This window comes from Heterodontus francisci, chromosome 8, assembly GCF_036365525.1.
Source record: "Heterodontus francisci isolate sHetFra1 chromosome 8, sHetFra1.hap1, whole genome shotgun sequence".
Lineage (NCBI taxonomy): Eukaryota > Metazoa > Chordata > Chondrichthyes > Heterodontiformes > Heterodontidae > Heterodontus > Heterodontus francisci.
This window is the reverse complement of record NC_090378.1, coordinates 29,176,037-29,200,366: the sequence shown is the minus strand read 5'-3', so window position 1 is coordinate 29,200,366 and position 24,330 is coordinate 29,176,037. Positions and strand designations below refer to the sequence as shown.

The 24,330-nt window shown below is 45.0% G+C and overlaps 1 protein-coding gene across 4 annotated transcripts in view; it reads right to left on the bottom strand.

Moving 5' to 3' along the window:
- palmdb (palmdelphin b) overlaps positions 1–24,330 on the bottom strand; it is a 146,670-nt gene that overhangs the window by 81,060 nt on the left and 41,280 nt on the right. Inside the window, exon 1 of one of the 4 annotated variants that reach the window (XM_068036868.1) lies at positions 11,567–11,622. The exons of 2 other annotated variants lie outside the window; for them this stretch is intronic. Coding sequence is in view for 1 of the 2 variants with exons in the window: in XM_068036866.1 (XP_067892967.1) it covers positions 676–695 (20 nt within the window). In the remaining variant the exon portion in view is untranslated. Of the gene's footprint in view, positions 1–675; positions 770–11,566; positions 11,623–24,330 lie in introns of those variants that run through there. One more of the 4 variants, XM_068036866.1, reaches the window with a different exon arrangement.

Sequence of the window (24,330 nt, the reverse complement as noted above, 5' to 3'; positions counted from 1 at the left end):
GGATGTTCCCCCTTGTGGGAGAATCTAGAACTAGGGGTCGCTATTTAAAAATAACAGGTCACCCATTTAAGACAGAGATGAGGAGAAGCTTTTTCTCTCAGAGGGTCATGAGTCTTTGGAATTCCCTTCCTCAAAAGGCGGTGGAAGCAGAGTTTATAAATATTTTTAAGGCAGAGGTAGATAGATTCTTGATAAGCAAGGGGGTGAAAGCTTATTGGAGTAGGCAGAATGTGGACTTGAGGTTACAATCAGATCAGTCATGATCTTATTGAATGGTGGAGCAGGCTCGAGGGGCTGAGTGGCCTTCTTCTGCTCCTAATTTGTATGTTCGTATGTATGTATGTATGTATGTATGTATATTTGTCAACCACAAAAGCTTTCATTCCATTTATGTGCAATCACAAAAATATCTTCATGCAGGTGTGCACAAGATTCCCAGGCAGTTGCCACACTGCTTTTGTCCTGTTGCAACCCAAACTCTCTGGTCTCTTCGCACCTGGAAGCAGACATAAGGGATGGCTGCTAGGCGACAAAGGGTGCCCACAGCAAACTTGGCTCATAACATCGGACAGAAAGCCTACCACTGAAGCCCAACAGTGCTACAATGAGTGCCATGTCACCACCAGATGTGTGATTGAACAGGCCATCACCATGTTGAAAATGCGATTCAGATACCTGGATAGAACTGGAGGCATCCTTCAGAATTCACCAGGTCGGTTCTCCAGAATGGCTATGGTTTATTGCGCTCTCTCTGCACAACCTTTCACAACAGTGAGGCTTGGACCTGCAGGAGCAACAAGGCAAAGATCTCAGATCCTCCTTGGATAATTTAGAGGCAGAGGAGGTTGATTTGGGCAATGCACCCAGCTGCTCACATTGCTGCCCGGGATTCCCTTATTAATCCAGTGCAACCATGTCCCCAGAAAATGCATTGGCCACACTTCCCCCTTCCTCTCCCCCAATTCCACTGATACAAAGTAGTCCTGCAACCAAACAATCCTTGATCATCACCCCACTAGTCCCCATGAATTCATGTGCTCACATTCATCAAACAAGTTAGAAGGCCACTTACCACCAAGCACCCAAAAATGAACAAGATGGCAAAGTGGTGAAAAAGAACATTTCTGTGATCTGAGTAAATAACAAAACGTAACATTTTATCAGATCCCCTTGTACAATTACAAAACCTAACTCTTCAATTTTCCTGATACTCCTATGTGGTACAACATGTGTGGCTTAAGCAGAGGTAGAGGCAAGCTGCTCAGATCCCTGCTCTGACTACTGAGATGCTCTTGACTGCCATCCTCTGGGTTTTGGAGCCGTGAGGGTGCCGCCAAAGACTGCGCCACCTGCACCTGTGCAGGGCAGATTCAGCTATTGGGAGACAAGGCAGCATGTGGGCTACTGCCTGAGAGGTGGGCTGTTGGTGAGAAGCCAAAGTGCTATGAGAGGAGTTCCCACTTCCATGACCCCTTTCACCATCTTCCCTCTCATAGCCCAGCCTCATTTCCCTGCTATCACTGTGTTGGAGAACACTTTGGTGTAGATCACTACAGCTCTGTAAAGTCAAGGCTAAGGTTACTGTGTTCCTATTTAAGGTGGCAGGCAAGTGGCATCCAGAGTCTGCACGGTGGTGAAGGAATGTATGGGCTTATTTGATTGGAGCATTTGATGGTGCATTGCGCTAGCCAATCTATCCATGGAAGAACACATCATCTCACTGGCCAGTGACATCACCCCCTTGTGCTTCAATCTCTCTGCAATCATCTAAATTCCACTTTGAAGGTCTGTCAGTCAATCGCACATTGTCTGCTGCTGTTCCACCTATTCATCAACAGCCCCGCGGTACATCTGTGTCCAGCTGAGCAGAGCCTGGAGAGGGCTGTGCCCTCTGACGCAAGCTCACCACTGCTGTTCCTGTCTCCACCATCTGCTCTTACTCACTTGTGAAGTGTGAGTCATCAGGTGAAAACCCAACTCTCTGTGTTACTGGTCCCACTGAAGTGTGAATATCTGAGCTGGCACAGGTTCTGCATGATTCCTGTGACGGTCCTCAGAGGGACTCAGCTCCTCTGAGGAATCATCGTCAGCAACCTCCACTGACTGCTGCTTTACATGTGAAGATCCTGTGGGAGGTAAAAAGGCGTGAATTATTCCTGGCAAGGTCAGAATAGGTTGCAAATTATCACTATAGAGCTGATTATATTTCATTCGCTGTTGGAATCAAGTCAACATGACCGAGTACTGTATGAAACATGAGTGAGTTTGATCTAATTGTGTCACCAGGTAGCTGTGAGCTCCCAGTCTTCCCATCTCCAACGGCCAGTGACACCGAAACTCCACTGATGTCTAGTGCCTCCTTCTCTGAGATTGTCAGCTGCGTTATGTTTGGAGGGCCTGCTCCAGTCCTCTACCTCTCCCTTGTGTTCTGTGCTCTTTTCTCCTACAAAGATGGAAAGAAGAGACCTATGAGGGAAAGGAATGGGCCTTGCTTTTCAAAATGGGTCAGGAACCCGACGCCCGTATAATTTCTGGGTCCCGACCCTGTGCTGCGTCTGTGTCGCTCACATGATGCAATCTTCAATTGTTAATGCTCTAATTGGGTCAGAGGCGAGCTTGGCACCGCATTAGAGGTGCTGAGCTCTGCGAGGAAATGGGAGATGCCTGTTAGAACAGGAGCCTCAAAGGCAGACGGCAGCAATGACGGGGCCTGCCGCTGACAGGCACAAGAGAGGAGGTAGGAATTTGGAGGGCCGGCAGCCCCAGCATTCAGAGAATCGGCCCAATGGCCAGGAAAATGGCCATTGATCACGCAATGAAACCCCTGGAGGCAAAATTTTTTCCGGTCTTCGAAAAAAACATTGCAGCTCCCTGGATTGAAGCAGACTGCACAGGTTTGGTGATTTCTGAATTGAAAATTGCCTCCTGGCCCATTACTCAACTCCAGTTGAGGAGCTTGTTATGTTCCTGGTTCCCCCCCTCCCTTTGAAAATTGTGTTATGTTCTGGAGGCATTGGCATCTAGTGGTGCCCTCTGGAATGCAATTTTCAATGTGTGTCTGCACCCCTGCTCGCTCCCTCTTGCAACTGAAAATTCAGCCCATGCTACGTGTTCTTCTGATAGATGGAGAGCATTTGGTGAGGGTGAATATGACAGGGGAGAAATGACATTGCGTAAGGATGAGTGTGAGTCAGAATGGTGGATGGATAGATAGTGAGGTGAGGAAGTGCATAGAAAGAGAAAGATGGGTGGACGTGCAAGGCAAGTGGGTGTGAGGAGTGATGTGCTGGAATAGTCTTAATAAGGCGCAGTGAGGAGGTGGGGTGATGCGTAGAGCAGGATACAAGTTAATGTGCCTCTGTACTCACCTTTCCTGATTTGCTTAGGTCATTAAACTGCTATCTGCTGTTACTCCAGAAGTGTGGCACCACACTCCTGCTGCTGACCTCCTCCGCTACCTCCAACCGTGCCTTCTTGGACTCTCAGGCTTCTTCCTCCCCGTTGGTAGGGAAGAGTACCTCTCTCTGACTCCTCACAGTTCCCAGCAGCACATCCAGGGAGGTATCAGTGAAACAGGGTGCACCCATTGCCAATCTGGACACCATTCTAGCACTTCCTTCTCCTTCAAATTGCATGTTTGGCATGTCCCTTTAAATACTGGAGTTGAGATCCCACCATGCGGGTCCACATTGCACTGCTGATTGGACAGGAAATCCAGAAGCAAAATTCTAATGAGGTTTCTGAGTTAAAAGACCGACAGAGGCGCTACACTTAGTACATGGGAAACACAAAAGTATCAGAGACCCTTTGCTCCACGAGCATCATGGAATTAAAATCAGGGCCAAAATTTCAGTTTGCTGACCTTTCATCAGAACTGGAGGGAGGTAGATATTTAACAGATTATAAATCAGTAGAGACGCAGGGAAAGCGGGTTGGGGGGTGGGGAAACAAAAGGGAAGGTCTGTGATAGGGTGGACGGCAGAGGTGATTAAATGACAAAATGGATGATGGTGCAAGGCAAAAGGGGCTGGTAATGGGACAAATAAACAAACAAAAGATGGATCTAGGGGAGGGGTAAACGGCTACAGTAGAACATTACCAGCATCTGCTGTCTGAGAAAATGGGAGCAGTGGTTATGATCTGAAGTTGTTGAGCTCAATGTCAAGGCCAAAAGATTTTAATCAAAAGATGAGGTACTGTGCCTTGAGATTGCATTCAACTTCATTGGACAGGTGTAAGATTCCGAAGTCAGAGTGGGAGTGGGGCACAACATTATAAATGGCGATGTCCTTTATCAACACTCTACTGACTAGTAGATAGCATGTATGTGTATAAAGCAAATAGCATGTTGGTATAAATTTTTCAAGTGGAAAAAGTCCAAATGTGTAGTGCATAGAGAGAGAGAGAGGAGATGATACACATCGAGAGGAACCCTTTGCTCATCTACCATCGGAGGATTTCATTCTAATCATGGTCTAGAAATCACTGTTGGTGATGTTGGTAGCTGAATATTTACTGTGTTTATATGACATTCCTCCATATGCTATTTTAATGCAGGCATTAATCTGCCTCTGCTAAAATAGCAGGAAGAGAAACGTCATACCTGATTGTAACATACTGTAGTTTATATGAATTCATTAAGCTTTCACCCGCTGATATTGATGAGCCGACAGAAGAGCTGGGACAAATGTAGCTCCAGTTCAATTTGTTACTGAAGTGGAACAAATTTAACTGCTCTCAGTTCACTCATGGTAATTACCCACACTGTCACTGTTCACCATGCTAGCAGGTGTTTTATGAACCATGAGGCCTCTTAAGTTTATTTCTAATCGTTTATTTCTATCCTATTGTATGATTGGACTCACATCTGATCGCTGCATGAATCAGGTCCAATGTAACAAAGTCAGGACAGTGCTGATATTCCCAGCAAGTGGACCCTGGGTCTAAATATAAAAATTATTACATGCATTTTTCTGTGGGGTTGCGATGTAGTGAAGCTCATTGCTGTGCAGTGAGTTCATGCACATCTAATATATAGGAATTAATTTGTACTTCAGGTCACTGGTTACTTGGAATCAGTGGCCATTTCATCCATGAACAGAGATTGAGAATCATTTGTCTGTGCGCAGACATTTATGACGTAATTGAATCAATTGACAATTTGCAGAAAATTTATTTTGGAAATTTTTAAAATAGAAAATATAAAAAGGTAGAACTATATATGCTCCACATCCAACTTAAGGACATCAGAATTCAGTGATCATGCTTCGAAGTATCATTAGTATTAAAAACATGGAAAAGAAATGAAATAGTTTTCTGCTGATTTGCCTAACTTTGACAACATGATCTCTTTCTAAAGAACAGGACCCAGTGCTTTTACAGGCAGTTGCCAATCTACAAAAATTTCCCTTAACAATTTGCCCCAAATTCTCTTCAGACAGTGCCTATTTAAATGACTTTCTAATAGGGAGTATGCAAGTAGTGGCTTAAAGGGACAAGCATAATTCCACCTAAATATTTAAACATCACAATGTGTTCCAAACCCCGAAACACACAAAAAAGATCAGCTAGTTGCAAAATAATGGAGTGCCATTTAAAATATGAATTATTTGCATTTTGATAGACCACACCTTGAGCAACAACATCATGTCTAGATTATTACAAGAAATTCTCAGGTTTCCAGTACTGAAAAAGTCCTTTATGATGCTAACAATATTATGATAGCAACTTCCCCTCTTCTGCATGTCTAATAATGGGTGAGACTATATGTATAATTTCACTGCTGTTACTAGATAACAGCAAGATACATTTAATTCAACAAACTGCCATGCAGGAGGAGAGACAGGAGTATTGGAAGTTTCTTCCAGAATCACAGAATTGTTACAGTGCAGAAAGAGGCCATTCAGCCCATCGTGTCTGTACCGGCTCTCCAAATGAGCAATTCACTTAGTGCCATTCCCTTGCCTTCACTCCACAACCCTGCCCATTCTTCCTTTTTAGATTATCAATCTAATTCACTTTTGAATGCTTGAATTGAATCTGCCTCTCAGGCAGTGCATTCTTGATCTTAACCACTCGCTGTGTGAATACATTTTTCCTCATGTTGCTTTTGCTTCTTTTATCAATTACTTTAAATCTGTCCCCTCTTGCTCTTGATCCTTTCATGAGTGGGAAAAGTTTCGCCCTATCTATTCTGTCCAGACCCCTCATGATTTTGAATACCTCTATCAAATCTCCTCTCAGCCTTCTTTTCTCCAAAGAAAACAATCCCAACTTCTCTAATCTATCTTCATAAAAGAAGTTGCTCATTCCAGAACCATTCTCGTGAATCTTTTCTGTACCCTCTCCAATGCCTTCCTAACTTTCCTGAAGTGTGGTGCCCAGAATTGGATGCAATACTCCAGCTGAGGCTGAACTAGTGTCTTATACAAGCTCAACATAATCTCTTTGCTCTTGTACTTTATGCTCCTATTAAGAAAGCCCTGGATACTGTATGCTTTATTAACCACTCTCTCAGCCTGTCCTGCCACCTTCAATGACTTATACACATATACACCCAGGCCCCTCTGCTCCTGCACTCCCTTTAGAATTGTGCCCTTTATTTTATATTGTCTCTCCATGCTCTTTGTTTCACATTGCTCTGCATTGAAGTTCATTTGCCACCTGTCGGCCCATTCCACCAACTTGTCCAAGTCCTTTTGAAGTTCTACACTATTCTTCTCTCAGTTCACAATACTGCCAAGTTTCGTATCATCCACAAACTTTGAAATAGTGCCCTGGACACCAAGGTCTAGGTAATTAATATATATGAGGAAAAGCAAGGGTCCTAACACTGATCTCTGGGGAACTCCACTACAAACCTTCCTCCAGCCCGAAAAACATCCATTAACCACTACTCTTTGTTTCCTGTCATTCAGCCAATTCCGTATCCATGTTGCTACTGTCCCTTTTTTTCCATGAGCTATAACTTTGCTCACAAGTCTGTTGTGTGCACTGTATCAAACGCCTTTTGGAAGTTTCCGCCTCAGGTTAAATCAAGAATTGGTTAAATTCATGATTCCTAGTATTGGATTCGAAAGGCTTCTATTCAACTTGAGAGCTAAAGCATCTGGACAGATATATTAAAAAAAGGCAACCTGAAGAATTTAAAGCAAGAATAAAGGTTTTTGACAAAAATGAGCAATTGATTTCTTCCTATTCAAAATCAACTCAACTACCAATGTTCTTGAGGTTTGATTTATAAAAAAAAAAGGATAAAATACCAACATGAAGCCTTTCATAACCACAGGAATATCTTCAATGCTATTGAGAAATGAGATTGATAGCTCTGATCTACCTGGGCAAAGTATTAGCAGCAGAGTCAAGATTTACTGAAATACTAAATTCACACTAAACTCACTATAGCCTTTTATTGTGAATATGGCCAAATACTCATGTCACTAATAGTCATCGCAATATCTAATCTTTTGTTTTAACTATTACAAAATAAATGGATAAATATCCTTCCAACCTACTTATTTACTCATTCTTCTCAACCAATCAATCTATCATTGTGCTTGCCAGGTTGTGACAAAGTGCCAAAGTCTTATTTGCTTGCTAAGTTTCCCAGGAGATCTGTTAGTGAGATTTCTGAATGCAAAATTATTTCACTTTAAATCATAGGGTCCTCTTTTACAATATAGAAAATCAGAGCCAAATTGTTGTATAATGACTTGTTTATCCAATCTAGCACTGCAAGTAACCCAGCATCAGAGACACAGCTTAGGATGGATTTGCTCCACTATCTTGCCTGAAATCAGGTCTGAAAGCTGTGGCAAATGGATGTTGAGGCCTGCCACCATCCTACTGCACTGCACTGAATTTCCCTCACCCTATCCCATTGGGATTGCTGCAAGCTGTTCCCGCCTTGCCCATGTGCAAATGCAAGTGCTCTGAGTGTAGGACTCCGCCCATCCCTGGTTCTCCACCATTCCTCCCCACTCCTGCATCCACCTCCGTTTCCCAGAACCACCATGAGAACCACTGCAGTAAGCCTCAGGCAGTGGCAGGAATGACCTCACATGCAGCAATTGGAGGGAGTGAGTCTAGAAGAAGCATCCATTTGCTTCAAATTGCTGACCCACCAATTTGGGCTGAGGTCATAGCAGAGTTGAGGCAGCAGACAGAAATCCTGCCCTGACCATGAAGCAAAGTCAGGAAAATCCAGTCTCCCAAGTCTTCTTTTTTATTTCTTCCATTTTAACTGCCACATTTATTGAAGACACTTCAAAAATAGGCTGCTGAGACTTCTTAAATGAGGACCATGAAAGTAATTCAGTCCATACAGAGCAGCTGATTCTTGTAAATAGGAAAAAGAACTGTGTCCAAGTCTTACTGGCAGCTAATTTAATAGAGGACATTCAAGACAAGTAGTCAAGTGTAACAGAAGTATTCCAGTTTCACAAGAAACAAATCAAGTGATTGTTTGCTTCTGACAGAAATTATTAACCATTGTACTGGTCTTAACAAGGCGATGGAAAGGCTGTGGAGATTAGGGAGAGGCTGGGGGTGTGGAAGTTCTGTCAACCTTAATGACAGGGCCTTATTTAAACAAATGCAGATTCATGTCAGGCACCCAGACAGACTGACATGAAAACAGTCGCCGGCAGTCAAAAAGGGAGGAAGAAGCCTCACGATAATGTGGAAGGAGGTCTGGGCCCGATCAGCTGAAGGATTGGTCTGGGGAGGCCAAGCTCCAAATTTGTATGTTCATATGTTCGGATGTTCGTAAAGGTTTGTTTGTGAGGTGTGAAGTGCCACTTAGGCTCCTTCTAGCCCACAAGGAGGTTAAAAGGGCAAAGTTGTAATACTTATCGGCGCCTCTTCTGGCCAGTTGGTTCCTTCTGCCATATTTTTGCATCTGGTAACAGACAGCACACGACTGACACCTGTGGTGAGGTGGCAGTGATGGCATCATCAGACCATGACTTCTGAATCTGAAGTATGTCCTTCCTTGCTGTCAGTGAGTTCCTTGTCCAGGGCCAGAATCATGCCCAGAAATATGCTGGTGGCCAGGAATATGGCAAGTTAGGATCAGATTGCTACATTCCAATATTTTAACCCTCGCCCCACTTACTCTGTTGCCAGTTGTGGGGTTGCGGTGGGGAGGGGGGATGGGCAGTACAAGTGGGTAAAGGCTAAAATTGAAGTCAATAATCCAGTCTTCACAGTATTAAAAGGAAAATGGATTTTCTAATATAATTATAAGGATTAATTCAGCTAATTCTCGTACACACCTATCAAAATACTGTAGCTCACAATAACTTTTTTTTGACAAATGTTCACTTTATCCCACCAGAAAAATATTATATATATAAAAAAAAAAGAGTTTAATACAGTGTTGATGGATTGACACTAATTCAAACGGATTACAGTCACTTCATCTATCCTGCTTGACACTAGTGATTTCATTTTGAACATAGAGCAATTGTTTCTACCTGGTGATCTTCTACCTTCCCTCGTCTTTCAATTTCCTCCACAGGAAAACAATTCCAGACTAGCCAGATAAGTTTCTATGGATCAACTTCGTTGCACAAGTGAAAAATAGTTATGCATTAAAAAGTACATTGAGATAGTATCAGGGATTGATGTGCTATGTAAGCATTTTAAGTGAAATGTGTTCAGGCAATCTGTCACATTTAATTAACTTTAAAATGATTTTCACAATATTAATAAATATTTCCTGTTTAGATTATAATCCTAACTGGGGGAAAAACACAGCTGATCACAGTTCAACTGCCTGTACAATACAACAGTAACCTCACTTCAAAAGTACTTCATTGACTGTAAAACGCTTTGGAACATCCCAAGGTCAGAAACGGCACTATATAAATGCAAGTCTTTTAAAAATATTTTCATACTGATTCAGGTTTGTGCAGCAGATGGACAGAGCATTCCAGTCTCTGGTACCAGCAGCACAATTCTGGAAAAAAAAACCCTATCTCGGGAGACAATGGGTAAGCGCCTGCAGGTGGTCAGTGGTTTGTGGAGCAGCGCCTGAAGTGGCTATAAAGGCCAATACTAGAGTGACAGACTCTTCCACAGGTGCTGCAGATAAAATTGGTTGTCAGGGCTGTTTCGCAGTTGGCTCTCCCCTTGCAAAGAACATAAGAAATAGGAGCAGGAGTAGACCATATGGCCCCTCGAGCCTGCTCTGCCATTCAATACAATCATGGCCGATCTTCTGCCTCAACCCCACTTTCCTGCCTGCTCCCCATATCCGTTGATTCCCTGCGAGACCAGAATTCTGTCTCAGCCTGAAATATACAAAACAATGGAGCATCCACAACCCTCTGGGGTAGAGAATTCCAAAGGTTCACAACCCTTTAAGGGAAGACGATTCTTCTCATTCCAGTCCTAGATGATTGACCCCTTATCCTCAGACTGTACCCCTGTATTCTAGATTTACTACTTTATCAACATCCACAAAATGTTCTTGAAGTTCATATGACGTGGTGGTTGCATCAAAATAGCCTGGGCAGGCTCCATAGAGAGATGAGTGATTGGACAATCAGGCTGTCTGACACATGCCTGTACAATCTATACCAGATCACATTCTAGAACATTGCACCAGAGAGAGATTCTATTTAGTTGGCATTGGTTAAGTGGAGAAAGATTCAAGAACCATCCCTAATTTACTGTTTTACTGCCAAAGCTGGACTTTGGTACTCATAGAAGGAATCATAGAGTCATAGAAATAGAATCACAGAAATTTACAGCACAGAAGGAGGCCATTCAGTCCATTGTGCCCATCATGGCCAACAAGTAGCCATCTAGTCTAATTCCACTTTTAGAACATTGTGATGACCCTCTCCTGTAAACCTTGAAGGCAACAGGAAAGATTCTGAAAGTTAATATTGAACATTCACCAATGTCAATCTTTTTAAATGAAGGGCTGGATCTTGTTGTACCCCCAGCGTCGTGATCCATGGCGCTGAGGGGACCTGAAGATGGGTCCTGAAGAGGCCTGCCATGGCCCTTGACGTCGAGAGGGCCCAGAATGATCCTTCCAGTGGTGGTGTGACTATAATGACTATATTGAGGTTAAGCAATACTGGCATTTAGTAAATATTTCTCATTCACGCCAGCTTCCATTTATTTGATGAAATACAATCTAATCAAGTAGGATTACTATTGGAAATCATTTGTTCTATAGAGTTTTCAAATAGATAATGGGATAGCAGGAGAGAACTGTAGAAGCTTACAATAAAGACGGAGTAGGTCATCCTATTTGTGCCAACCCTTTGCAATGCAAAACTTATCTCACTGTCCTACTCGATCACCCAAAGCTCTTTAACTTTTCTGTCTCAAATGCTTATTTACTCTTTCCTTTAAAAATGCAATGACCTCTGCTTTAGCTATTCCCCTTGACAAAGCATTCCATGCTCTGGTAACTCTGGTAGGAATTTCTCTTAACAATTATCAGAAAGGTCAAGCAGGAAAAGGCAAAAAAAAAAAGAATAAAAATCAACACAGAAACAGATTTACACAATTGATTGAATCATCTTATTGGGGCCTTGAAACTTACTTTCAGAGACAGTTCAGAGCATAGAAATTCCAGCTGCCCTGGGCATGAAGATCTCTTAGTCTAACACACACTGGAACATTGAGAAATTGGATGCATATCAAAATGCTGCCACCAATCATTAACTTAAATGTTTCAGGCCAGAGCTTCCTGACTTTGATTTTTTCAAGGCAGAAATGTGCGTGTGGAGCACAAACTTGTCAGAATTTTCTCATCTGTAACATTTCACACACTAGAATAGAGAGAAAACATTGTTGATTAATTTTAATTGTGGAACCTCCAATTCCCCCTACAGTGGAAACTAAAAATTGCCATACATTTCAGTCACTGTTGAGTTTTCTATTCAGAGAGCTGCTTGGTCTGCATAATATGATTAACCATTGTAGTCCTCAATGAGTCTACATTTAAGCCTGTCGAATAGATTGAGAAAATTTATGTTTCAGCACATTACGTGGTATATGACAATTTTGAGAACCAGCCACCCAAGCCCCACGGGACTTATTTACATACCATCGGCAATCACTTGGTAACAAGAATTTCCTGTTTTAAATAGAAATACTATGCTTTGGATAAATTGGCCCTAGAGGATCCAGGTGCAGGTGCTCCCACAGCAACGAGTGGTAGTGAGGAGTTTAGAACGTTAAAGAGTCCCCAACTTCTTCGCTGATTTATGGCTCCATCGTTCAACTCAGTTTTTTCAGTTTTACTCACTAAGTTGACAGTATCGCACAGATTTATCAGGGCGTGAACTTGTGAGGTTATGATAAGGCACATTGTTATGTTGTGCTTATGCAACAGTCCTTGAACTGATAAGTGACACAAGTGGAAAATATGCTCCACTCTCCAGTATGGATATTCCTTACTCAAAGGAATTCAGAGAAATAATGGTGTGTGTGCGTGAAGAAATGCAGGAAAAGACAGAGGCTAAGTATTATTTACAGTGCAGATAAACACAGATATCAAAGACTTGCCAGAAATCACAAACTGTCAGTGCCTTAATCAATAATAACATTTCTCACATTTTTGCATACTAAGGGAATCAAGAGATATGGGGCAGGATAGTGGAGTTGAAGTAAAAGGTCAGCCATGATCTTCTAGCAGGCTTGAGAGACTGTATGGCCTTATCTTGCTCCTATTTCTTATATTCGTATCCCAGCTGGGGCTGGGAAAAAAATGAAGGGATTGAAATCCCATTATCAGAGGCAGCATTATAACTGTGCAATTGAACAAGATCCTGAGCCAGTCAGGGGACAGAGTGGATCTATTGAAAGGACACCTGTGCAATGTTAATAGCTGATCCTTGATCATTTTGTTAACTTTTATTACCTAGTGTGAACATGCTTTTCCCCAAATGATTGGCTGGATTTTGTTTCCGTGCCACTGGGACCAGTGGCAGGTGCACAAAATGGCGGCACGCACGTGTGGGCCGCGTTCTACCAGGCCATCATGATATTCAGCATGGCGGCTCATTACAACATGGAGGGCGGCCACCTCCACCCCACCGCCAATCACGTGGTGGGGGTGGCCTTGGCGACATTGTGAATGGCGTCACCTGACGCGGGAGTAGGAGCAGGCGCCATTTTAAAAGGCTGCCAGCCCTGCAGAGCGTTGAATCTATAGATGCTTGGCCCCCTCCCCCCTCCCCAGTGCACAACATGCAGAGCTGACATCTGACACCCCCTCCCCCAGACCAATCTGCAGAGGTGACCCCTAAGCCCCCTTCACTGTAGGTTGGCCTGCCCCCCTCCCAATCATGTGGTGGCAGCGGCCGTGAATGGCGTCACCTGATGCGGGAGAAGGTGCTGGCCCCATCTTTAAAAGGCTGCCAGTCCTGCATTCACTTTCTCCCTGCAATGCACTGGTGATTGTGGCAGAGGCATTGAAGGGGTCCTGAGATCCTTGGATCTATTATAGGACCTTTATAGGATGGCTGAGGTGAGAACAAGGGTGGCCTCATGCTTTCATGCTGCCTCCTTGCTGGTCCTGCTTCAGGCTGTAAGGGAAAGGTGGGAGGTCCTTGTCTCCCAGTGATGGAACGAAGAGGTCCTCCTGGCTAACCAAGCAAGCCTGGACAGAGGTGGCACAGGAGGTTAACAACCGTGAGGTCATCCAACGATACTGGGTGCAGTGTCGGAAGAGGGCTAATGACCTCATGTGGTCAGCAAAAGTCAGTGGCAAGTCTCAAAATTGATCGTTGTGAACTGGTTGGCACAGTACGGTATGCCACATGGGTGCCACTGCAATATCAGAGAGAGGGAGGTCAGGGAGGATGATGGCGTATGATTGGCTGCATATGTACACCAAGTCAACCTCGTTTGTACTTCAGAGCATGTCACACCCATACAGCAACGATGCGCTCAACCCTGTCTGGTGCATACCGTAGGACTCCATCAGATCTATTGCAGCAGCAGAATTGCATCTTCAGCATGCCGATGGCCTGCTTGATAGTAGCTTGGATGGAGCCGTGGCAGGCGTTGCAGCACTCTTCAGCATCATTGCTGAAGTTCCTCACCGGCGTCAGAAGCTATGTCATTAAGGGGTAGCCCTTATCCCCAAGAATCCACCCCGAAGGTGAGCGGGGGGGTGGGTGGGGAAGTGAACAGCAGTGGTACCTGGAGAAGGATGAAGGAGTCATGGCAGCTGCCTAGAAATTGGCTGCACACTTGCAGGAAGCACTTTGTGGTCACAAATTAGCTGCACGTTGAGAAAATGAAAGCCCTTTCTGCTTATTTATGCAGCCAGTTGTTCCATGGGAGCCTAGTTGGCCAAGTGCGAGCAGTTGATGAATCCTTACACCTATGGGAATCCTGCAATGGCCCCAAAACCAAGGGCTCTCTCGGCCTGACTGTCAGGGTCCGTCCTGAAGTGCACATAGTTGCCGACCCTCCTGTACAAAGCATCGGTAACCTCCCAGATGCAGTAGGGTACTGCTGATTGCGAGACCCCACACAAGTCGCTTGTGGATCCCTGGAATGATCCAGAGGCGCAGAAGTTAAGGGCCACAGTCACTTTGAGCGCCAGTGGTGACCACCAAAGCCCAGTGGCTGCAGGTCAGTGTTCAGCATTGCACAGAGTTGTGTGACTGCCTCTCTGGTCACCTGCATTCATTTCTGACACTGGCCGTTCAGACATCTGCAAGTAAATCATCCTCGGCCTATAGACCCACTGGTGCCTCTGGTCTATTCTGCACCTTGGTGGCTGCTGCTGCTCACGTTTGGGAGCTTCCATGTGGACCGCATCCGCCTATTGATCCCGCCTCCAGCGGATACGCCTCATCATGGCACGAGGATCCAGAAAGACAGGGTGGACCATCCCATTCTCTATGCTCCAGGTAAACTTGGTTCCTTCACATGGCCAATGGCACATATTTGGGCAGAGAGTAGCATTAATTAGTGCCTCAGATGTGTTGCAGCATGAGCTGTTTGGTAGGGCATGACGTTGCCTGCAATAACTTTAGGTTAGTGCAAGTAGCCTGACCACCGTTATATCATTGGAGGTCCCTGCAGTGAACCACCTGTAACTGGAACGTATCTAGTTTCATATTTGTGCCCTCCCCCCAACAAAAGTGGTTCATCCATTTCAAGTGTTGCCCTCCTACCCCCCAACATTGGTGCCCGAATGCAGGGTGGTCCCCCCTCCCCTCCCCAACACCACCTGCAAGTTCCCCTCCAAGTCACACACCATCCTGAATTGGAACTATATCGCTGTTCCTTCACTGTCACTGGGTCAAAATCCTGGAACTCCCTTCCTAACAGCACTGTGGGTGTACCTACCCCACATGGACTGCAGCAGTTCAAGAAGGCAGCTCACCACCACCTTCTCAAGGGCAATTAGGGATGGGCAATATATGCTGGCATAGCCAGTGACGCCCACATCCCATGAATGAATTTAAAAAAAAAATCCATGAATGGGTGCAGAGTGGCCCCCTTCACGAAACAAGGGTGCAGGATACCTCACCGCACCCAACATGGATGCAGTTCCGAAACCCCTCAGGAGATTTAACTCAGCTTTGCAACAAACACGGATGAGAGCAGCACAGTATTTACCTACCTTCACTGGCTCCGAGGACTTTTGCCAGCTTTTCTAGGATGGCAAACTGAAGGCACATAAGTGCCACACGTCCACCTGACGATTGGTAACTGCTGGTTGGATCATGACGGGACACATGGTAATGTATGCAGATAGCTGTTTTACATATGCTAAGTTGGGTTCCGTCGCAGAGTGGCGGAGGGGCCACCATGGAGCTTCCCCACTGCCAGGAAGATCAGGCCTTGCATTCCCAGTGTCGGGCGGCTGCTGCTCCGATCTTCCGGCACCCCTCCTGCCACAGAACCTGATGCCGGGGGGACAAGACGATCCAGCCCGATATGTGTGCTGATTTGACACCAGATTAAATTGGGAATATTTAATATCATCATCTCATAAAATGTAAGGTCTTCAAGTGGAATCTTTACACAGAGCCCCTGCAAGGCAAACACCACTCCTGCCCACTATGAGATATTGGTTTAAAAAAAAGTAAATTTATTTGAATGAAATGTTCTTGTAACAAAAGTATTAACTTATTTTTAAAAATCTGGTTAATATATTTACTAAAATAGCAAAGATATTTCATACAAATCCATTAATGTGTTGGTATGCATGGTTTCATCTACACAAGGGAAAAGCTTAACTCACTTGATGGGTAACGATTTTCTCAGTGAGCATTACCAGCAGTCTAGAGTTTTAAAGGTTACGTTCTTCTTCACTTTATTTGCCCCATGCCATATGTGGTTCCTTATCTGAGGATAATGGAAAGCAGCCCATTACCAGCTCCCTGACAAAGCTACTCTTGAAGCAGTTGCTGCAAAGCATACAAGAGGGTCACAGGTTCATTCACTCTCAGGTCCACTTACCATATCTCTCAAGAAGCAACTCTCCTTTACACAGCACTTCCTAGATGGCATAGCTAAAACACAAGATTCATTGGGAAAAATTTTAACTCACTCAAAACCCACTCATTTGTACAGAGTTAATATTGGGCCCATTGTCTTTTGGAGAGAGAAAAACAGTTAACATTTCAGGTTGATGACCTTTCATCAGAACTGGAAAAAGTTAGAGATATAACAGGTTTTAAGCAAGTACTGAGGCAGGGAAAGTCGGGGAGGGAAGGAACAAACAAAAGGGAAGGTCTGTGAGAGGGTGGAAGGCAGGAGCGATTAAATGACTAATGGGATGATGGTGTAAGGCAAAAGGAGATGGTAATGTGATATGTAAAGAAACAAAAGATAGGTCAAGGAGGAGACATAAATGGGAAAAGCAGAATCATCAACAGTTGCCATCCAAAAACAAAAGAAAACAATGGGGGCAGATAAAATGATCCGCAATTATTGAACTCACTGTTGAGTCCAGAAGGCTGTAAAGTGCCTAATCAAATGATGAGGTGCTGTTCTTCGAGTTCACTTTGAGCTTCATTGGAATAGTGTAGGAGGCCGAGGACAGAGAGGTCAGAGTGGGAGTGGAGCAGAGGATCAAAACAACAGGTGACTGGAAGCCCAGGATCATGCTTGCGAGCTGAACAGAGGTGTTCTGCAAAGCAGTCACCCAATAAACGTTTAGTCTCCCCAGTGTAGAGGAGAGCAGTGAATACAGCATACTAAACTGAAAGAAGTACAAGTAAATTGCAGTTACCTGGAAGGAGTGTTTGGGGCCTTGGATGGTGAGTAGGGAGAAGGAAAAGGGCAGGTATTGCATCTCCTGCACTTGCTTGGGGTGCTCTGGAAAGAAGAGGGGTTGGTGGGGGTGATAGAGTAGTGGAACAGGGTATCGTAGAGGGAACGATCCCTTTGGAATGCTGAAAGGGCAAGGGAAAGTGTGCTAGATGGTAGCATCTCACTGGAGGTGGCGGAAATGGCAGAGGACGATCTGTTGAATGTGAGGACAAGGGGAACCTGACTGTGATTCTGGGAAGGAGGGGAAGGAGTGACAGCAGAAGCATGGGAAATGAAACGGACACTGTCAAGGGCCTTGTCAACCACAGTGGGTAACAAATTCTTGGTTAAGGATAAAGGAAGACATATCAGAAGCACTGGAAAGGAGTGTTGAGCTATATTGCCAAAATCAGTGAACCTGAGGCGGTCGCACTGATGCTGCAAGCTTTGATGTGAATCTGAAACGTTGTGCTCGGATTTGGCAGCTGGCTCTTGAAAAACATCCAAACCTTAGGAGCAGTACAGAGAGGTGAATTCATTGTGTCACAGGAAAGCTTAGAAAAATGTACACTCTTCAGCCTTAAAAGGAGGTGAATGAGGGAAGGCCTTAGAGAAGTATAGATAATAAGTGGGAATAGCAAAGGTTACTCCTAAGCACCATTTCAAGTTCATGACTATAGAACAAAGAGCTATAGGTGCAACTTTCAACATCGAGGTCAGGAAGCAGTCCTATTGGAATGGTCTCTGACTAGGGGAGCGGTGGAAAAAAACCCCATGGTCACGCAAGAGGCAGTTGATGCGGTGATGGGAGGTAGATTGGTAGGTTTCTATGACAGGATGAGCTGGAGAGACCTATCACATCTTCATGATATGTAAGCCTAGACATTCGTGTAAATTTTTTGATCGGACCTCTGATTGGGTGTTGCCAGGTAACGAATCTGCTAGATTGTACATTTGCAGACACCACCTGATTTTGCAAGATCAGCTCAATTTGCAAAATGCAGGCAAGTTCCTGGCTCATATTCATGTCATTGGGACTAGCCAAGGAAGTGGTGGGAGGAGTGGGGATGGTCTGGTGTGGTGATTGGGGGAACGAAACAGGAAATTGTGTGCAAGCATTCATTAAAGAAGTGTGTTCAAGAAGTTATGAGTAAAGCTAAAAGAATTTTGCCACTTAAAAGGTATGTAGGGACAAAATTATTTGTAGCCATTACAAAAGCATGCCAATCAGACTCCACTGGAGCATACCTGAAAGGATGTTGAAGCAGAGAACTTGAGGGTACAGTTAACCATTACTGACATTACTGTGTACTGTAAGGAAGGATGTAAATGCATGGGAAGCAGTTCAGAGGAGGTTTACCAGACTAATACCTGGAATGGGTGGGTTACGAGGAAAGATTGGATAGGCTAGGCTTGTATCCGCTGGAGTTTAGAAGAGTAAGAGGCGACTTGATTGAAACATATAAGATCCTGAGGGGTCTTGACAGGGTGGATGTGGAAAGGATGTTTCCTCTTGTGGGAGAATCCAAAACTAGGGCTGGGATTTTACAGAGCTCCTGATGTCGGGCTCCGTGGCGGGAACGGGGCGGAAGATTGTTCCAGCAGCAGTACGCACACGGAGCCAGACGCCAGGAGGGCCAGGCCTGATCTTCCCGGCAGCAGCGAGGCTCCGTGGTGGCCCCCATGCCGCTTTTGGGTGATGGGACCCGGCTTTGAATATTTAAATTAATGACATGACTATATTTAAATAAACTTACATCCAATCTTACCATCGTGCCACGGTCTTCTGAGCGGTGGCCGGCACTCATGCGCCTTCGCTTTCCCATCTGGGGAAAGCAAAAGCCACAGTGGTTGAGAAGGGGGGGAACATAAGATTTTTAGTGTTGTGGGGGGAGGGAACGGGGTCAAATTTTCATCAGTAGTGTAGGGGATGGTGGGAAGGGGTGACCTGTGCACTTTGTTTAGTTTGGGGAGGTGGGGGTCACGTTTGAGGGCAAATACTTAATTTTATTGTTATTGGGGGTGGTAAAGGAGTGATAGATTTTTGATTGGAAGAGCGTGGGGGGGTTTAACTTTAAAAATGTAAATTAGCTGGATGCCCTTTAAAAACAGCACCAGCGCCTGCGCACAGACAGCTGATGCCATTGCCGGCGTCAGGGAGCCCACCCCCTCCACGTGATAGGGGGTGGGGGGAGGGGATGGCCCAACTGGGTCATTAGCATGGGCTGCCACGAGGACAATCATGGCGGCATGGCGGCGCACGGCCTGCATGTGCGGGCAGCCATTTTTCCGCCCACTGCCTCTCCTGGCAGCAGGAGAAGAAAATGCAACCCGAGGGGGTCACTGTTTAAAAATAAAGGGTCACCCATTTCAGACAGAGATGAGGAGAAATGTTTTCTCTCAGAGGGTCGTGAGTCTTTGGAACTCTTTTCCTCAAAAGACGGTGGAAGAAGAGGAAGGTAGATTCTTGATAAGCAAGAGGGTGAAAGGTTATCGGGTTGGGCAGGAATGTGGAGTTGAGGTTATAATCAGATCAGCCATCTTGTTGAATGGCTCGAGGGGCTGAGTGGCCTTATCCTGCTGCTAATTCATTTGTTTATATGTTTGTATGTTCGTATGACAGCCCTGTGATTTATGCTAATAGAAGACATCACAGCTCTGTCATGACCTCTCTGGTGATTTGGAGCATCTTCAGGCTGAAGTCCTCTGATAAATCCAGGCAGGTGTACCTCTCCCCGTAAATTTTGGTGCGAGGATCTGCCAGGCAGGGGTGATTTGCCTCTGGTGCAGTCTAATGTGCCGGGCAATGTTCTGTTGGGCAACCTTCTGTTGGCTGGCTTCCACATCAGCTTCCTTCAAAAAATATATGAAGTGCGGGCATTCCTGTGGGCCATCCCATTGTGCCAACATGGCGGATCTGCCATAAGGGACGTCCAAATCACTTGCCACTAAGGGCAAGTGAATTTCCTCTTCCACTCCATAACTTTCCAGAAATGCGCATAAAAGGGATACAGCGGTGGAAGGGGAGAAGTCCCAACAAAATCATTCCCTTTGCCAGTCTAGAGATGAAATGCTAACTGGAAGAAAACAAAACACCTGCACAAACGGTGAAAAAGCTTTCTTAAACCCTGACTCCTACTATAGCCGAACACATGACTCAGGTTTCTGGTGCAAACAATGGGAAAATGGATGGGCATCTGAATAATATAGTCAGGATATCATTTAAATACTACAGCTGGGAAGCTGGCAGATGCTTCATAGACCACTTTAGAACACGTCTGGGAAATTAACTGGGGTACTAAACGGACAGAGAATTTGTGTAATTTATCTCCACCCATATGATCAGTTAATTTATGTCTGCTTATTAAGCCTCACAAATTGTAAAATGCACCCTAGTGAATGCCAGCAAGCTATTTTACTGTGCGGAGCACATCGCAGCCGAGCATGAATCACTTCTTATTCAACTTGCACACATTAGCTTTTCAGTGGGACTCACTGGACAGAAACCAGGAATTCAGGGGTGATTTTTTTACCTCCTCTAGCCGGGGGCACGAGGACCAAGTGTAACTACTGAGCTGCTGCCATAATGGAGATGAGCTAATTCAATCAAGACTGGAAATTGAACCGTCCCACTCTTGGGCTGTATGATTTAACATTGCACTGGACAGTGTCTTCATCCACTTCACTCCCACAGTGAGAGATGTCCTGGTCATGCTAATATTACACTTCAAAATTCTGAAGAGGTAATTGTAATTCTGCCCAATTGGCTGGAACGGAGCGGTGGAACAGTTAAAATGTAACGGCTCAATTTTTTTGCTTTGTTCCCACCAAGTTATGACTTTAACGCCCCTGGTTTTGGGAGAAAAGGTGACAGCTTAAACAAAAACCGTGGTGCCATGATGTACAAGGGAGCACAATGGAATTTTAACCGGCTTCAGAGTGGGGCACACACTATGGCCACCCAGCCAGGTGAACCTGTTGGGAAGCAAGCGAGGCGCCAAGCTCTCCCCCATCCCCAAAGACTAGACTGTCATTACACTAACCACGCCCCCACCCGAATCAAGCCAGCAGCCTTCTTCATCCTTCCCCACTGGCCAGTTGCTGCTTTCCTGCACAAACGATGAGCAGCTGACCAGCATCATTCACATAAGGCCTGATGGTTAAAATCTGTTGGGCCTGTGACTTGCCCTCCCCCATGGCATTGCTAAATAATTTTAAGCAATCTTTATTGTCTCAAGCTGATATGTTATGCAGGACACAGTATGCTAGATAGATCATTTAGCCTCAATTTTAACCTAACCTTCATGGGGGAAACTGGGCAGGAATTTGTATGCTGTAGCTTTAATCCTTATTTGCCTGAATTTAACACAATAACATCCTTATATAAATTACTACAAATAGTCAAAATTCTGAAACATGAAGCACATAAACTTACATACTGTTCAGTTCATATGTAATTGCTGTGAATTACATCTAAAAGCTGTCAATGCTGTAGTCTTTCTGCGCAAATAAATCTTGTGCAGTTAAAGATATGGGGCCGGATTTTCAAAGTAGAACCGGGAAATAGGAACCGGGTCTGGTTTTTGGTCTGAAACCTGCCTCCTCTTGGAAGCTGATTCAGATTACAATTTTCAAGTGGAAAAACCTTAATTGGTATGGAGATGGGTTTCCTGTCCTCTTCGAGACAGTGGGATTGAAAATGGCAGTGGGTCAGATCAAGTGTGGGGCTCATGTACACTTCTACGGCAGCCATCACTGAGGTTGGTGGTTGTCCTGAGGGAGAGATCTGCCTGCCACAGCACCAGAGGGAAGTGAGATGTCACAGGGGAGCTGGAGCACTGGCACTAGGGGCAGGGCAGACCCTCACTTCATCGATGCCCACCTGGATCGAATGCTGTAGGCTATGAGGGAGAGGAGAGAGGTCCTCTTCCTGGAGGGTGGCAGGAGGTAGCCACCTCGTCATGCCGCAAGGGGTACCTCTCTGTTCAGAGTTATCCCCCTCTGCCCCCTCTACCTCCTCTCTTACTTCCTGTTCCTCTCTGATGAGCTGTCTCCTTCCAGGGCCTCAATGTCTTCAAGGTCCACACCTCTCTGGTGGGGCCATATAATGGAGAGTTCAGCATACCACCACATGATTGAGACCCTTACAGGAGGACATTGGAGGGTACCACCTGACTGATCCAGGCACCAGAATCGCATCTTCAGAAACCCGATAGCCTGCTCAGTGGTTGGCCTGCTGAGGAGGTGGCATTGGGTGTTCTGCTTCTGTGTTTCTGCCTGGGGCTCACATAGAGGAGTCAGTAGCCATCTCTTCAAGGGATTTCCCTTGTATCCATGGATCCATCCTTGCACTTTGGGTGATGGAGTGAAGGACCGAGGCAGCATGAACTGGTGGAGAATGAAGGAGTCATGGCAGCTGCCAGGAAAGTGAGCACACAAATGGAGGAAGCTCTTGTTATGGTTGCAGACCAGTTGGACATTGAGAGAATGGATGCCCTTCCTCTTGATAGATCTCACTGGCCAGTCTCTGGGTGCGTTGATGACTGCATGGGTGGAATCGATGATGCCTTGCATGTGGGGGAATCCAGCGATGGAGTCTGAAGCTAATGCTCTCTGTGCCTGTGCAGGCCCATCTGTGTCAAACTGGGTGTGGTCCCTACCCACCTGTAAAGGGCATCCGTGACCTGCCTGATGGCCTAATGAGATGTCACCTTGGTCCATAGCTGATCCCTGGAATGACTCAGTTGCATAGAAGTTTAGGGTGCCTGAGATCTTGATGGTTGCAGATAGGGGAACTGCCATGGGGACTGTAGGTCATTGTGGATCAGAGCACATAGGACAGAGATCATCTGCCTGGATAAGCACAGCCTCCTAGGGCACTGGCACTCTGTCATTTGAAGGTAGCTGACTCTTGGGCTGTGCACCCTGTTTTATAATTTTATACTATCTGTAAAGTACTAGGAACCAATTGTTATGTATAAGTGTTCTAGGGGGCTACATACACGGCTATACGAGAGAGTCATGTGATGTGCAACAAGACACTAGCCTAGGGCAGTCCTATACCAGAAAGCATGGAAGCTGAATGGAATAAACAAAGAGCTCTAGCCTTTCCATGTCTAAAGTGTGATTATTTCTAACTTATGGGAACCAGGAGACATAATATGGTTGCAACGAGTGTCTGTGAGTAACCCTAAAACATTTTAAATTAATTTAATGCTGAATTAAATTGGGAAAAATTGACCCAAATCAGTGCCCAAGAGAGAGAAAGAAAAACTAAGTGCAATGTGCGAAAACGAAAAGCGAAATGTCAGTCGAGACAGGAATGAATGCACAGCTACAGCACATAATGAATTGGGAAGCTGATGATGTCGTGGAGGCATTTGAGAAGTTTAAACAAAAGTGCAGGTTGATATTCAGTAGTTTCCTAAAAGGCACTAGTGAAGAGGAGAGGCTCAGCTATATCCTTTTGTGGGCAGGGGATAAAGGACTAAATTTATTTAACAGCTGGGAGCTAAGTGAAGAAGACAGCAGAAACCCAGACAAAATTTTTGAAAGATTCAGCACCCATCCCCAGCCAACATCAAATCATCGGATATACCAATATGAATTTCAAGGCCTCACACAGGAAGTAGGTAATCCTATTAACTATTTTGTAACAAGATTGAAAAATCCAGCCAGAAAATATAAAGTTGAGGACACAGATGAAAGGCTGATAGATCAGCTCATTTGGGGTTCTGCACATCCTTAAGTGCAGAAAGTGCTAATTGGACAGGACAAGCTCACAATATCGCAGGCTGCAGACACTGCCAGAGCACATGAAGCCACGGGCAGACAGATGAAGACACTGACTACCCAAACAGCAAGCCTTCAGTTAAGCCAAGAGAAAGGCAGCAGGCTTGATGCAGTGAAACAACAACAAAAGAATGTACACCAAACAGAGAGGAAAATGCGCAGGAGCTGTGGACAACCATATGAATTCACAGACAGAAGGAAATGTCCCTCATCTGGATCAATCTGCAGAGCTTGTGGAAAGACCAATCACTGGGAAAGGTGTGCAGAACAAAGGAAGAATGTGGTAGA